The following is a 15,857-nucleotide window of genomic DNA, read 5'->3' on the forward strand; positions in this document are numbered from 1 at the left end:
TAGTTAAGCCAGTACATTCGCTTCTGTTGCGGCACAACAAATTAGTGTAAATGTAGCGGTCCAAAATACCAATTTACTTTCTCACATATTCCATGAGTCCAGATACTGGTTGGCTGAGTCCTCAGCTCAGGGTCTTTTCAGGCTGACATCAGAGTGTTGGCTGGGTTGGTGATCTCATCTGAGGATCTGTGTGTGTCCTTTCCCAAGTTCAGTGGTTGTTGCCATAATTCAGTTACTTGCATTTGTAGGATTAAGGTGCCCACTTTCTTGTTGGCTGTCACCCATGAGCCTTTCTCAGCTTCTAGAGTCCACCTGCCATTTCCTGTCATATGGCAGTTTGCTCCTTCAAGGCAAGCAGGACGGCTGTGCTGTGGTTTCAAATCTCTTAGATTCTGTCTCTGACCTCTAGCCCCGATTTAAAGGGCTGGAGTGATAAGATTAAGCCCACCAGGATAAATCATCTCCTTTTTGATTACCTTAAAGTTAATTGGCTAGGGGCTTTAATTACATTTTTGTCATATAAGCTAAACTAATTACAGGAGTGACACTATCATATTCACAGTCGTGTTTTCTTTTAAGGGGATAAATGTATACAGAATTGTGTACACTATAGGGTACAAATCTTGGGATACATCTTAGAATTGGGCCTCTCACAGCCAGTCAGAAGAACTGTCCAAGTAAGCAATAGAGGTAATTAATAGGGCCTCAATCTATAATCAATCTATATTGATTATAAAATCAATTTGATTTTTCTGCCTGTATAATCATTTCTCCTACTTGAATATATGCTTGCCATGAAACCAATGTTACCAATAGACGTAATCAATATGGCCTTTTATAATTGTTTGAATCTATATTGGTGATACAGGCAGAAAAATCAAATGATGTTAAACAAAAGAAAACTGTCCTTGATTTTGGAAGAATTCAACTTGCTGTGTATCTTTTGCCTAGGCCTTCAGGCAGCCTTTGCCCTACATACCAATATGATCATTGCTTTTCCTTCTGACTTTTTTTTTTCTTTGATCCGAACGCATCCTTCTGACTTCTTTAGGTGGGTCAAGAGTTTCCTTTTCTCCCTATTCATGAGTGTAAAGTTTAATGCCTAACTGAACTTGCTTCCTTTTTTGACTCGTGTGTAGACGTGGCACACTGGGGCAGCATTTTTTTGTGTTTTGCCTTACCAGATGATCATCCCTATTCTGTGGGACGAGTGTCTAGCCCCACTTCTTCAGGAGTGGAGCCTAGAATGCAGAGCTGCATGTTACCATTAGGAAGCGCTCCCTCAAAACGTCGGCTCCGCGTTCTTTTTGTTTCTGGACCGCTCTCTCTCGCAGCTCATCTCTATGATTTCCGGTGTGTGTGTGTGTGTGTGTGTGTGTGTGTGTGTGCGCGCGCGCGCGCGCGGGGTGTGTGTGTGTGTGTGTGTGTGTGTGTGTGGTGTGTGTTTTGTCCGGAATAGGCGGAGCTTCCGGTTCCGGCGGGGGCCGTCCCTGGCGGCGGAGATGGCGGCGACAGCGCCAGAGGCCGCGGCGTCTGGCTCTGGAGAGCCCCGGGAGGAGGCCGGAGCCCTCGGCCCCGCCTGGGATGAATCCCAGTTGCGCAGTTATAGCTTCCCGACTAGGCCCATACCACGTCTGAGTCAGAGCGACCCCCGGGCGGAGGAGCTCATTGAGAATGAGGTGGGGGGCGGGGCCGTGTCTAAAGGGAGTCGAGGAAGGTATCCAGTTGAGAGGTCAGAGGCGAATGGTGAAAGAGATGGGAGACTGGCGGGGCTCTAAGACTAGGGCCTGTGGGAAGGTGGAAAGGCGAGGAGATATGGAACTTGAGGGGTTCGTGCTGATTAACGGGAGAAATTACCCTGAAGTTGAGAAGTAGACGGGGTCTAGGAGGCGAACCCACCGGCTCCTTGGCATTACTTCATTTGGTGTTTTTCACCTGGTGTTTTCATTTAGGAGCCTGTGGTGCTGACCGACACCAATCTTGTGTATCCTGCCTTGAAATGGGATCTTGAATACCTGCAAGAGAATATTGGCAATGGAGACTTCTCTGTGTACAGTGCCAGCACCCACAAGTTCTTGTACTATGATGAGAAGAAGATGGCTAATTTCCAGAACTTTAAGCCGAGGTCCAACAGGGAAGAAATGAAATTTCATGAGTTTGTTGAGAAACTGCAGGATATACAGCAGCGAGGAGGGGAAGAGAGGTAAACTCCCAAATCATAGTTTTCTGTTGGATTTAGGGCACTCATTTTCTTTTCCTATACTTGTTTGAAGGTGTGGCAGAATTGGGTTAAGTAGAGATTGGCCTCTCCCATCTCTGGATTCCTATTGAAGGAGAAGTCTGGTCTTCAAGCCTTTAAGGGATTTGAGTTCTTCGTGGTTCTTGGTGCTACAGCCAGCTAGTTCTGTAGCTGGAGGGATGAGGGAATGATTAAACTTGAGCTATGAGTCTCTGATTTCTCATCTTCTTCCTCATAAAGTGAGAGTTAGTTGCTTGGGTCAGACAGGTGAGTGAAAGGAGTAATATTGTCTGAGTGAAATCTGTGATGAAGCTGAAGGCATAAGCCGTATTCAAAGTGAGAAGTCAAGGCTGGGCAGGGTGGCTCATGCCTGTAATCCTAGCACTTTGGGAGGCCAAAGCAGGAGGATTTCTTGAGCCCAGGAGTTGAAGACCAGCCTGGGAAGTGTGGTGAGAGCTAGTCTCTACAAAATTAAAAACGAGAACAAAACCATAGTGAGAAGTCATTACTTGACTGTGCTTGCTTCAGTTTTGGAGTGCAATCTTAGGGTTGTGAGATATACTGATTTTCAAGAGAAGTTTAAAATCAGGATTTTTATTTAAAATCTTTTGACTTTTAAATGTGAGCAATTAAATTCGATTTAAAAAAAAGTTGGCTGGGCGTGGTGGCTCACACCTGTAATCCACGTACTTTGGAGGCCAAGGCAGGCGAATCACCTGAGGTCGGGAGTTCAAGACCAGCTTGACCAACATGGTGAAACCCCATCTTAAAAAAATAAATAAAAAAAAATTAAAAAAAGTTGCAGGGGGCCAAACAAAAATGTCTGTCACTGGATTTAGCTCTGAAAGTGCCAGTTTGTAGCCATTGTAGTATTGTGATCACTGGGGATAGTTCAGCCTGAAAAGTTGTATGGTTTGTTGTGATTTTGGAGTAAAGAAGGTCAGGATTCTCTAGCTTAGGGAAGATCAGATTAAATTTGTTTTTCCTAATGCAACAGAAACACCACACACACAAGAAAGTGATTCTTCCTCTCTGCTCTTATTCCTACTTATGAGGACAGCTCTTATGTAGGTCCCAGATAATATTCGGTCCCACACTATAACACTGCCTCTGGGGAATTGCTTTCACTGAGTACTTCACAGTCAATGACCCTCTCACATTTGGTGTCTAACCCTGGGTTTCTCTCTAGTCTCTTGCCTCACTCACTCCTGCTCGTGACTCCCTATCAGCAGTCTGTGGCTTAGTGAATGGATTTGAAATATCTTTTTTCTTCTTAACACTTAGCAGTTGTCATAATGATGGGATTTTTGACCAGAAGAGTTTACAGGATATGAACTGTGATTGATCTGTCCATGATGTCTTATATATTGGTTCAGTTCAGTTAACTCATGCATTAATTTCCTCAAATTTAACTGCGCGGGTGTACACTTCCATACACACACACCCAACATTGAGAAAAAGATTGATTTAAATGATGCAGTGGAGTGTGTAATTCCTTTAAATGAACATATACCCTAGAAAGAGCGTAAGATATGTGACTCTTGTGGTTCTTCAGTCACTTGAAGTTTCTTGCCTCCTGTAGTGAGAGCACTTTGCTTAAGAATGAGTGTAATTTGTACTTTAGGGGTGATTAAAGAGTTTTCAAGGAAAACTCTTAAATCGATTGCAAGTTTCGCCCTATCAGCTGACTTTAGCACTGACCAGCTTCGCTGTATGATTAGACAGGTTGTTGTGATTATGGGGTAAAATGTATTAGGATCCTCTGAGCTATTTTGAGCATTTACCGTTTTGGTGTAATCCTAATATTGTTTAGACTCATATTTGGGGAGTATCACTGACTCTTTCAAAGTTACTTGCATAATTTTTGTGTGAATATTATTATCTTTGGGGAGAGTTGCACTGAGTCTTGAGGATTCCACGTTCCTACAAAGGTAGTGTTTCTGACGTATCAAGATTTCCTATTAAGGCTGGGCGTGGCAGCTCACACCTGTAAACTCAGCACTTTGGGAGGCTGAAGCGGTCAGATTACCTGAGGTCAGGAGTTCGAGACTAGCCTGCCCAACATGGGGAAACCCTGTCTCTACTAAAAATATAAAAATTAGCTGAGCATGGTGGTGCACACCTGTAGTCTCAGCTACTTGGGAGGCTGAGGCAGGAGAATCACTTGAACCCAAGAAGCAGAGGTTTCAGTGAGCCAAGATTATGCCACTGTACTCCAGCCTGGGTGATAAAGTGAAACTCTGTCTCAAAAAAAAAAAAAAAAAAGATTTCTGATTAAAATTGCCTTAAACATTGCAATTCTAGGCAGTGAGATGCCTTTTCACTTTTTTTTGTCTGTGATGGTCTTGCTCTGTCACCCAGGCTGGAGTGCAGTGGCGTGATCTCAGCTCACTGCAACTTTTACCTCCCAGGCTCAACTGATCCTCCCACCTCAGCCTCCCAAGTAGCAGGGACTACAGATGTGCACTACAACCACCATGCCTGGCTAATTTTTTTGTATTTTTGGTAGAGACCAGGTTTTGCCATGTTGCCCAGGCTGGTCTTGAACTCCTGAGCTCGGGTTATGTATCTCCCCTGGCCTCCCCAAGTGCTGGATTACAGGTGTGAGACACGGTACCCGACCCCTTTGAGCCTTTTGAAGTAATGATCTCAGGACCAGGACAGAGATGCTTTTGTCTTTTTTTCAGGTTTGCACACTTAATAAATGTCACTTGCGGGCTTGTTCAAGTGTTTCTGGGTTTTCATATCCCTTAAGTGACTTACAACCTTCCTCAGGTATGTTAGGAGCCTGAGGCCTTTACCTAATAAGCTGTCTTCCTTACTTCAGCTATAGAAGGCTGCAACAGGATAGGTGGTGGAATTAGTTAAGATAAACTAGGCTTCAAACCAGAGCTCAGGGGCTAGAAACAACAGAGGCTTATTTATCACTACATGTTCATCATGGTTAATGTCATATTCTTTGTATCATCTTATTCGCTCTGGCACTCACATTGCCCTAGCAGCTACTATCTGGAACTTTTGGGTTGCTGTGGCAGAGGGAAAGAGATGTGGTAGTGTAGACCGGTTGGTTCTTAAGTTACAGTTGGAAACAACACATCCGTGGACATTTCCTTGGCCAGAGCAGGTTAAATAAGCAAGCCTGTCTTCAAGGGATGTGAAAAAAAACTCCCACACTGAAGGAACCACCTCTTGGTGAACAGCAATACAGTTTACCACAGTGGTCATCAAGGGCCAGAGGAGATGTCTGACGCTCTGCAAGTCTCTGGAGTAAGACTGAAGACTGATTCATCATTCTAGGTTCTATGGATAGGCTTCTAGGAATCTGAAATTGTGTGAAAGTTCTCTATGTATGTGCATTTTTATGGGAAATCTCTGTGGATTCTTTTTATTTATTTGTATATTCATTTTTTGACATGGAGTCTTGCTCTAGTCACCCAGACTGGAGTGCAGTGGGGCGATCCCGGCTCACTGCAACCTCTGCCTCCCAGATTCAAGTGATTCTCCTATCTCAGCCTCCTGAGTAGCTGGGACTTCTCGAGATTTTTTTTTTCTTTTTTAGTTTTAGTTTTCATACCACCCTCCTATTCCTTGTATTCTTAAAAGAGTCATTCTGTGACCCAAAAAAGGTTAAGCATCACTTCCTTAACGAAAACGTTTGGGGGCCAGATGCAGTGTCTCACACCTGTAATCTCAGCACTTTGGGAGGCAGAAGCAGGAGGATTGCTTGAGCCCAAGAGTTTGAGACCAACCTGGGCAACATAGTGAGAACCTGTTTCTTAACAGAAAGAAACGAAAAATTAAAAAGTTTGCTGTTGAACACAATTCAGTGAAGGAAAGTAAGAATTCAGTTCCATGAGAATCTATGTTGGGTGAGGTTCGCATGACTATATCTGTTCTCTTTGGGAGATGCTGGTATGGATTTGGGTTTGTATTTTCAGATGTGGGGAGGCCATGCCAAGGGCTGTGTGTACATGCACTAATAGGATTTTCTTCTTGGGAAACATAGGTTGTATCTGCAGCAAACACTCAATGACACTGTGGGCAGGAAGATTGTCATGGACTTCTTGGGTTTTAACTGGAACTGGATTAATAAGCAACAGGGAAAGCGTGGCTGGGGGCAGCTGACCTCTAACCTGCTGCTCATCGGCATGGAAGGTAAGAAATCTTTCAACAGCAGCATGGCTTGGAGTCATATGAACCTGATTTCTTTTTTTTCCCCGGAGAGTGTCTCACTCTGTCACCCTGGCTGGAGTGCAATGGTGTGATCTTGGCTCACTGCAACCTCCGCCTCCTGGGTTCAAGCGATTCTCCTGCCTCAGCCCCCTAAGTAGCTGGGATTACAGGTGCATGTCACCATGGCCGGCTCATTTTTGAATTTTTTAGTAGTAATGGGGGTTTCACCATGTTGGTCATCTGGATTTCAAACTCTTGACCTTGTGATCGGCTCGCCTCAGCCTCCCAAAGTGCTGGGTTTACAGGCGTGAGCATCCATACCCGGCCCTGAACCTCATGTCTAATCCTGTCTCCACCGCTTATTAGCTCCATGACTTTGAACAAGTTACTTCACTTTCTTAAACCTCAGCCTACTCATCTGTAAAAGAAACATAACAGAGCCAGGCATGGTAGCTCATGCCTGTAATCCCACCACTTTGGGAGGCCAAGGCAGGAGCATTGCTTGAGGCCAGGAGTTTGAGACTGCAGTGAACTATGATTGCACCACTGCACTGCAGCCTGGGTGACAGAGTGAGGCCCTGTCTGTTAAAAAAAAAAAAAAAAAAGAGAGAGAAAGTAATGAAACATGATGTCTTGTAAATAGTTGTGAAGATTAAATGAAACAATGTATGTCGAGTCTTTAAGCTAATTTCGTGTATTCTAAAACGTTCCCTTTTCCCCTCCTCAGCTGGTAATGTACGTGCATGTGCTGAGGTATTAGGAACCTCTCTGAATTATAGTCATGTGACGTTTAATGACAGGGATACATTCTGAGAAATGTATTGTTAGTTGACTTCGTTGTTGTGCAACATCGTGTAGTTACGCAAACCTAGATTGTGTAGCCTGCTATACACCTAGGCTAAATGGTGTTAGCATCTTTCTGTACTGAATGTTGTTGGTAGTTATAACACAATGGTAAGTATTTGTGTATGTCAATGTAGCTAAATAGAGAAAAGATATAGTAAAAATATGGTATCAAATACTGCAGGAAAAAGGTGACAAAAAAATATTATAAGGATAAAAAATGGCACTTTGGGAATTTTTTTATTGCCAAAAAAAGATAAAAAGTGGTATACCTACCTGTACAGGGCTGCTCCATTATAATCTTTTGGGAGCCCTGTTATAGATGTAGTCTGTTGACCAAAATGTTATCATGTGGTACATGACTGTACCACTTTTCTCTACTAGATCTGTTTGTATTCAGAAAATTTTTATCCCAATAAAAGAGGAGAAACTTATTTTTTAATATGAATTCAGCTTTATCTTTTAAATAGATAATACATTCATGGAGTTTAAATTCAAACAGTGTAAATAGGTATGTAGTGATAAATATTAATACCTCCTCCACCCCTGTCTCTCAGCCTTTCAGTTTCCTCCCTGGAGGTATTGCATATTATTAGTTACTGTGCTTTCTGCTAGAGAAATTCATGCATACACTAATAAATACGTGAATTTTTTTTGTTTTTGCTTTTTTTTCCTTTGGAATGAAAGGAGAGGCCTTTAAACTCCACTCAGGAGAATGAGAGCTATTTATGAGGCAAGGTCATTGTTTCATTCTTATTTTTATTTCTGGCAGTAGCTCAGTGCCAGGCCTGTGGTAGGTACTTAGTAAATGGTGAATAACCTGGATTGAACAAGGAAGCAGAGAAGTTACTTATTGTCATTCACCACTGAGCTCCTTGGTTTCTTCTCGTTTGATTGTCCATTCTTCAGATCTGAATCTTTTGCTGCTGATACTAATAAAGATTTCCAGCCATGTGGCTTGTGAATTAACACTTACCTGCCTCTTTATTTATTGTTTTTGTTTTTTTATTGAGACAGTATCTTGCTCTGTCATCCAGGCTGGAGTGCAGTGGCATGATCGGGGCTCACTGCAGCCTTAACCTCCCAGTCTCAAACGATCCTCTCACTTCAGCCTTCCATCCAGGTAGCTGGGACTTTCCAGGCTAATTCTTAAAATATTTTTCTGTAGAGATGGGGGTCTCTCTGTTTTGCCCAGACTAGTCTCGAACTCCTGGGTTCAAGTGGTTCTCTCACCTTGACCTCCTAAAGTGTTGGGATTACAGATGTGAACCACTGTGGCTGGTCTTACCTGCCCCTTTGAAACCAAGTGTTGGTTAACCTGCCAAGAAAGTGCCAGTTCTGATTTACTTGACTCTTAAGTCTTTCTGTTGCTGCATTTTCTGTGATAGGGTGCGTGGAAGTGGATCCCTCGGGTAGAGATGAGGGAACAGTTCTCCTTTGAGGATGTATGTGGTCTATCATCACTTAAGAAGGCATCTGTCTTGGCATACCTAGACAGAGCTGCGGAATATTTTCTAAATTCCATGCCCTGTAAAAGCGTGTGTTCAACTCATGGACTGTGCAAAGGCCAAACAACAGACATGGTCCTTGTTATAAAGGAGTAGATGGAACATACACTAGGGCACAACTAATTCAAGGTAGCATTTAAAATAATGTGCCACAGGGCATTGTGGCTCACATCTGTAATCCCAGCACTTTGGGAGGCCGAGTGAGGTGGATCACGTGAGGTCAGGAGTTTGAGACCAGTCTGGCCAACTTGGTGAAACCCCATCTCTACTAAATAAATACAAAAATTAGCCAGGCATGGTGGTGGGCGCCTGTAGTCCCAGCTACTTGGGAGGCTGACACAGGAGAATTGCTTGAACCTGGGAGACGGAGGTAGCAGTGAGCCGAGATCGCACCACTGCACTCTAGCTTGGGCAACAAAGAGCGAAACTCTGTCTCAAAAACAATTAATAATAGTAAAATAATTTGCCAGATTTAAATTATATAACACTTTTTTCAGTCATCTGATATTCTTCCCTCCAACGAAAATCACTTGCACCAGTGAGCCCCATGTTGCTCTAAGAAGTGTTGTCTTGGCTGGATGTGGTCGCTCACGCCTGTAATCCTAACACTTTGGGAGCCTGAGGCAGACAGTTCACTTGAGCCCAGGAGTTTGAGACCAGCCTGGGCAACATGGTGAAATCCTGTCTCTTAAAAATAAAAAAATGATTGCATCCCTTAGGTGTACTGAAGTGGGAGGAAAGGTTGAGAATTTTTGAGTTCCACAGGGCTACCCGAAGTAAATACAGAGCTACCTAATCATACAACTTAGAATGGCTGGTTAACTCCTCGTGTATATGTTGTTGATACCAGTCATTTCTTTTTTGCTTCCCCTGAATTCCTGCCATAGTCAAGAAGAGTACACATATACACAGTTGATTACCCTACCAGATTTTCGAGTATCATTTTGATGTGCTCTTGCTTCCAGTAAGGGCAGCAGCCTTCATTTAGGAAAGTTGACTTAGCTAGCTGATAGTGGACCCTTAACCAGTGATGTTTGCTAGATTTATTACCATACAAGGGTAACATCTCATTTTCTGAGAGTTGTAATTGGAATTTCCCTGATTTCTGCCTAAATTTTGATTTGGAACTCTTAGCTGGGAAGGCAGGCTGGGTTTTTGCCCAGCACTGGGTCCTATATTCCAGCTTGTGCAGTAGAACCACTGTTCTGTATATAAAAATGCCTTTCTTCTTACAGGAAATGTGACGCCTGCTCACTATGATGAGCAGCAGAACTTTTTTGCTCAGATAAAAGGCCACAAGCGATGCATCTTATTCCCTCCGGATCAGTTTGAGTGCCTCTACCCATACCCTGTTCATCACCCATGTGACAGACAGAGCCAGGTGAGCTTGTGTGGGCTGAAAAGGATATAGAACTCTAGATTGTAGGAATGCCTAGGCTGGAATGTCTTTCCCCTTCCCCGTAGTGATAGGCCAGGTTTGGATTATAGGCTGGTCTTGCCTTAACATACCAAGAGGATAATTTCAGTATAGCTCACATATCCAGGCTCTCTGGAGTGGCCACCGAATGTTTTTAAGTATAACTAACCCCACAGAGTTAATTCTCGAGCCGGACCCTGTCGTTGATGCTGATGACTCTGGTTACTCTGTTTGATTGGCTTATAAGTTCATGGAACAAAATGTTCCCATTGGATTTAATCATTGTTTGCTTTTGTCATGAATACTGTTTCTTTTCGATATGGAAAGGGTGAATAAAACTGAGCTATATTGTTTAATATATTTCCTTTGTTTAAGTGAGGTATGTGCTTGACTGTGGCCCAGCCAGAATTATCCTTTCCTTTCTTCAGAAAGCTGCCTAGTACTTGGTGTAGGAGTCTGCTGGTTAGAATATGTTTTTGGGAGAAAGTTTCTGAAGGTTTGCGTGGAGGATAATTCCTTATATCCTCAGGCTGTGGAGTAGGTCCCCTGACCTCAGGAGCACTGAAGGCCTAGAATTCTTTATCATTTAACATTCAAACGTGGACTATCTTATATTGTTCTCTCTCAGAGTTTAATGTGCATTATATCTTCTGCTGGATATAAATTCTAAAGACTTTTTAAAGGCATCATTTTGTTTGTTGGTTTTTACTACCAAACTGGCACACAGTAGTTTTACTGGTAAAGATTTGGTGATTGATATTTTTTTTCTTTCTCTTGAACCTCTTAGGTGGACTTTGACAATCCTGACTACGAGAGGTTCCCTAATTTCCAAAATGTCGTTGGTTACGAAACAGTGGTTGGCCCTGGTGATGTTCTTTACATCCCAATGTACTGGTGAGAAGGGGGTGAGGGCTGGGGGCTTCTTGGGAGCTTTCTTTTCCATTCCCTGGAAAGCCTTGTCTGTGTCCCTTCTGAGTTATGGCAGGATTGGTTTTATGTGGTCTATAGGAATGTTGGCATATCCAGATGTGAGTGTACTGAACCAGTGGGGGGTGGGGGACGAATGATAGCCCCTGTCTCTAGGACAGGATGACAATTCTTCAAGTCCTAAGAGATTCCAGAGGTTTGAGCCTAGAGAAACTGTTCTTGGTTCTTTGGTATTTAGAGACTGAACACCACTACCTCTAACCTTAGTGTGTGTTTTTTCACAGGATGATGTAAAGATATTATCTTCACTATCTTCCTTAACTGACCTCTACCTAGTTTTTCAGCACCCCCTGCCCCATCCCCCCAAAAGTATCAGTAGTAAACAGGAGCCTGTTTGTTTTCTTGCAGGTGGCATCATATAGAGTCATTACTAAATGGGGGGATTACCATCACTGTGAACTTCTGGTATAAGGTGAATATGATTTGCTTCTTTGTTTTTTTCCAGATAGAACTGGGTCTTGGGTGAGGTAGGTATAATAAATGATTTTGGATGGGATGACTGACTATCCCTGGAAGTGATTCCCAGGTGTCTGGGGAGATAAAGAGGGATAGGATTGAATTGGGTTTCTTTTTTTTTTTTTTTTTAAACATATTTTTTGAGACGGGGTGTTGCTCTGTCTCCCAGGTTGGAGTGCAGTGGCACAATCTTGGCTTACTGCAACTTCCATCTCCTGGGTTCAAGTGATTCTCCTGCCTCAGCCTCCTGAATAGCTGGGATCACAGGCATACTCCACCATGCCTGGCTCATTTTTGTATTTTTAGAAGAAATGGGGTTTCACCATGTTGGCCAGGCTCTTCTGGAACTCCTGACCTCAAGTGATCCACCCACCTTGGCCTCCCAAAGTGCTGGGATTACAGGTGTGAGCCATTGCATCCAGCAAGAATTGGGTTCCTTAGGAGGGAGGATGGTACTGAGAAGAGCAGAGTGACACTGGTACCTGCTGCTGAAGGCATTTCCTGAGCTTCTGCTTCCTTTGTAGGGGGCTCCTACCCCTAAGAGAATTGAATATCCTCTCAAAGCTCATCAGAAAGTGGCCATAATGAGAAACATTGAGAAGATGCTTGGAGAGGCCTTGGGAAACCCACAAGAGGTACGTGACTGCCCCCAAGTGGCAATCCTGTGGCTCAGTGGGTGGGTTGGCTAGGGAAAGTCAGGATTGGAGTGACATTCTTTATAGCTTTTGTGTTTCAGTATCTATGTCCTCTCTCTCCATAGAGGTTATGGGTATGTTCAGAAAAATTCTTGTTTTCTGGTGATAGCTAGGCTTGACTGGCGGATCAATTATAATTTGTTCCATGCTAGTGGTAATGTTCCCCATAGGGCTTGTGTGCCATCTGGGGGCTCCCCGAGGGGATTCTTCTGGAACAGGAAGCAAGCACTAAAGCATCTCCTTGCACTCTCTCAGCTGTGCCAGGCTGCTGTAGGTAGTGATGAGACCTGCTTCCCACGCAGGTGTGCCAGTGGCCCATTGGGTACAGGGGGGAGGTATTTGTAGGGCTCTTACCTCCTTCCCGTGGGTAACCTCAGCACCCACAGATACCTGTGGTGTTAGGAGACAGCATCAGCCCCAATTGCTGGTGATCGTTGATTGAGGATATGGAAGCAGTTAACATTCTGGAAAAACATGCAGACACTCTTGGGTGTTTGGGGATTTTTAGCTCCTCTACCATGTCTGTCAGTTTGGGGCTGACTACAGTGAGAGACAGGGTGTTGTGAGAGGGAGGAATAGTACAAGATGGACCCATGAGGAAAGAGCTGTGTCCCAGAATACTGGGTTGACCTTCAGGAAGATAGGTGATTAGAGGGTTCACAGGGTTGTATGAGAACATTGTCCCTGTCGTTGGCTGGACATCTGATGTCTCCAGACACACCCTGTCCAACTCCAGGGCCAGGGAACAGGCAGTTCTGATGGGCTCCTCATGTCTCTTTACAGGTGGGGCCCTTGTTGAACACAATGATCAAGGGCCGATACAACTAGCCTGCCAGGAGTCAAGGCCTCCTGCCAGGTGACTGCTATCCCGTCCACACCGCTTCATTGATGAGGACAGGAGACTCCAAGCGCTAGTATTGCACGCTGCACTTAATGGACTGGACTCTTGCCATGGCCCAGGAGGCAGGTGTTTGGGGCAAGGCAGGGCAGTTGGCACTCCACTCCTATTTGGAGGGACTTCATACCCTTGCCTCTTGTGCCCCAGCACCTTCTCTCTCTGCCCCCCGCCTGAAGTCCTGCATTCAGTGTGTGGAGTCCCAGCTTTTGGTTGTCATCATGTCTGTGTGTATGTTAGTCTGTCAACCTCGGAATGTGTGTGCGTGTGTGTGCATGCACACGCATGCATGTATCTGTTCCCTGTTCCTCCCTTCTGGGTCAGGATGTCACTTCTGGCTCTCAGCCCTATCTCCTGCAACCTCAGTGCCTCAGCCTGAGAGAGAGAGGAGATTCTCTTGGACCCCCACTGCATCTGGGCTGCAGGGCCAGAGCTAGTCTGACCATTAGGGGCAGTCTGCCTCCTGACAGTTTTTGCATAGTCAAGCTCTAGTCAGTATGGGAATGGCTACTGGGCCTCTAATGGGGTGAATGAGAGGGGAGGCTTGCCTTTGAGAGCCTAGATAGCCTTCCTGTGTGAGAGAGGATTAGATAGGGTTCCAACTGGGACCTACAAGCTCAAGCCATACATAAAAGGACCTTGGGACATAAGAACCAATGATTGTGCATAAGTTACAAATTACAGACACATACAATTTCTCTTTCAGCACCAGCTCTTGCCCCTGTGGTGGGTACCAAGGGAGTTCTCCTAGCTGTGGCTTCTCTAGATTCTAGGGGGTGCAGGCCTGTGTGTGTGTGGGCATGCGCGTGTGTGTCTCTGTCTAGCTTCTAGGGGGTGCAGGCCTGTGTGTGTGTGGGCGTGCGCGTGTGTGTCTCTGTCTAGCTTCTAGGGGGTGCAGGCCTGTGTGTGTGTGTGTGTGTGTGTGTGCGCGCGTGTGTGTGTCTGTCTAGGTTCTAGGGGGTGCAGGCCTGTGTGTGTGTGTGTGTGTGTGTGTTCATATGTGTATGTATCCACACTGGCCTGCCTAGAGGTACAAGCCTGTGTGTGTGTTTGTGTGCACATGTGCACATATGTGTGTGCATCCACACTGGCCAGCCTCCCTACTTACCAAGGTTCTCCACTGTTTACCTTTTCCAGTGGGATAGTACAGTGTGAGCCCCCAGGAAGTACTGCCTGACGTATTCTAAGCTTTTACACTTGGATTTTAGCCATCATATGTTGGCCAGGTCTCACTGCAGCCTGTTCGAGACTGACTGGCTAGAGCCTCCAGGCCCTACGATGCTCCCTGCCCAGGCCATATCCTTTACTCCTGCTGAGCTTCCTGGCTGAATAGTGAAATGGGTCAAGCCCAGGCAGCTCACTCACTACCTGTGATCCACCTCAGGGCACGGGCAAACACATACCTTGCCTCCTAAAGCCAGCGCCTCTGCCAGACCCCATTTAATGTGCCACAACACCCTCAATAGTCAGGGCAACTGGTAGAGCATGGAAGTCGAATTTCCTTTTCTGTCAGGAGCTTCTCATGGGCACCCTCTCAGGGCCGCAGCTTACAGGTGGGCAGCTGTGATTGCACAACTTGAAGGGCCACCATTTACATCTGTTCAGTAGGAGTGGGGCCCCTGGGATTGGGCATTGTAGTGGCCCTGTGTCTCCTCACCTCTCTTCCTATCTTCATCCGCTTCTCTCTGGAAGGGAAGAAGAGCTGGAAGGTCTCCGGTTTTATTTTCTTTTGCCAAAGGTTTACTTCCAGCATCTGAGCTCTGGCTCTCACCCCGAAGCTCAATTTATAGTGCACTGATGGACTGAGAGGATGTGTTTGTATGTGTTTGCATGCCTGAGTTTGTTTTTTGAGGAGGGGTGTTTATTTTTAGTACCTCATTCTGGGGTTCTCTGATGCAGTGTGGTTGTGAAGACATGGTACCTTCTCAAGTGTAGCTCTTTCAAATATAGTCAATGCTGGGAAATGTGATTGTAGTGATCTCTATCCCTCTACTTCTTTTGGGAAAGAGGAGTGCAGCAAAGAAAACAAGGCAGACGGAGGATAAACTTGGCCACAGTCACACTGGGAAAGATAGTTGATTATCTTCGTTCTCCTCAGGAGGTCTGCTGTATTCCTGGCTCAGCCCTCAAAGATGTGGGTGATGCGTAAAGGAGGTGTGTACTCAGCTGGTCCTTGCTGGGTTCTGTCCTGACACAGGTCTCCCCTGAGGTGGCTGAAGGGGAGGGAAGGAAAAGGCTAATCTTGGAACCTTCACAGGATTGGTCTTGATCTTTGGGTAATATAAGAGTGACCCTGATTTTTAGACACCTAATATGTGCCTAGTGCTTTTATCTTTGTTTCTCACTATCCTGCAGGTGGGTATTCTCACAGAGGAAGAAATGGGCTCAGAGAGATTAGGTGATGAGTTACAATCAGTTGTAACTTAGCACTGTTTCCTGCTCCTTCCTTTCCACCAAATTATGTTGATTTTCCTTCCTCACCTCCCTCCTTGTACCACAGGTTCTGTCCTCAGATACCACCACACTGGGCAGTATCTGAAGGCAGACCCAGCCCAAGATGGTGCAGAATATGCGGCTAAGGGCAAAAGCTCTCCTAGGCTCTCACTAACAACATCTTGGAAAAACTGCCTGGGAATCCATATTA

General features: G+C 45.0%; 1 protein-coding gene across 1 annotated transcript; it reads left to right on the forward strand.

The window, feature by feature from the left end:
* The first annotated feature begins 1,486 nt into the window (after positions 1-1,486).
* Positions 1,487-15,177, forward strand: HIF1AN (hypoxia inducible factor 1 subunit alpha inhibitor). The gene is made up of 8 exons (XM_009010157.5): positions 1,487-1,679; positions 1,953-2,203; positions 6,246-6,394; positions 9,999-10,144; positions 10,968-11,074; positions 11,516-11,579; positions 12,148-12,258; positions 13,102-15,177. Exons 1-8 carry the CDS (start codon positions 1,503-1,505, stop codon positions 13,144-13,146), a joined length of 1,050 nt encoding a protein of 349 aa, XP_009008405.2. The 5' UTR covers positions 1,487-1,502; the 3' UTR covers positions 13,147-15,177.
* The last annotated feature ends 680 nt before the right edge of the window (positions 15,178-15,857 follow it).

Source organism: Callithrix jacchus, chromosome 12, assembly GCF_049354715.1.
Source record: "Callithrix jacchus isolate 240 chromosome 12, calJac240_pri, whole genome shotgun sequence".
Classification (NCBI taxonomy): domain Eukaryota; kingdom Metazoa; phylum Chordata; class Mammalia; order Primates; family Cebidae; genus Callithrix; species Callithrix jacchus.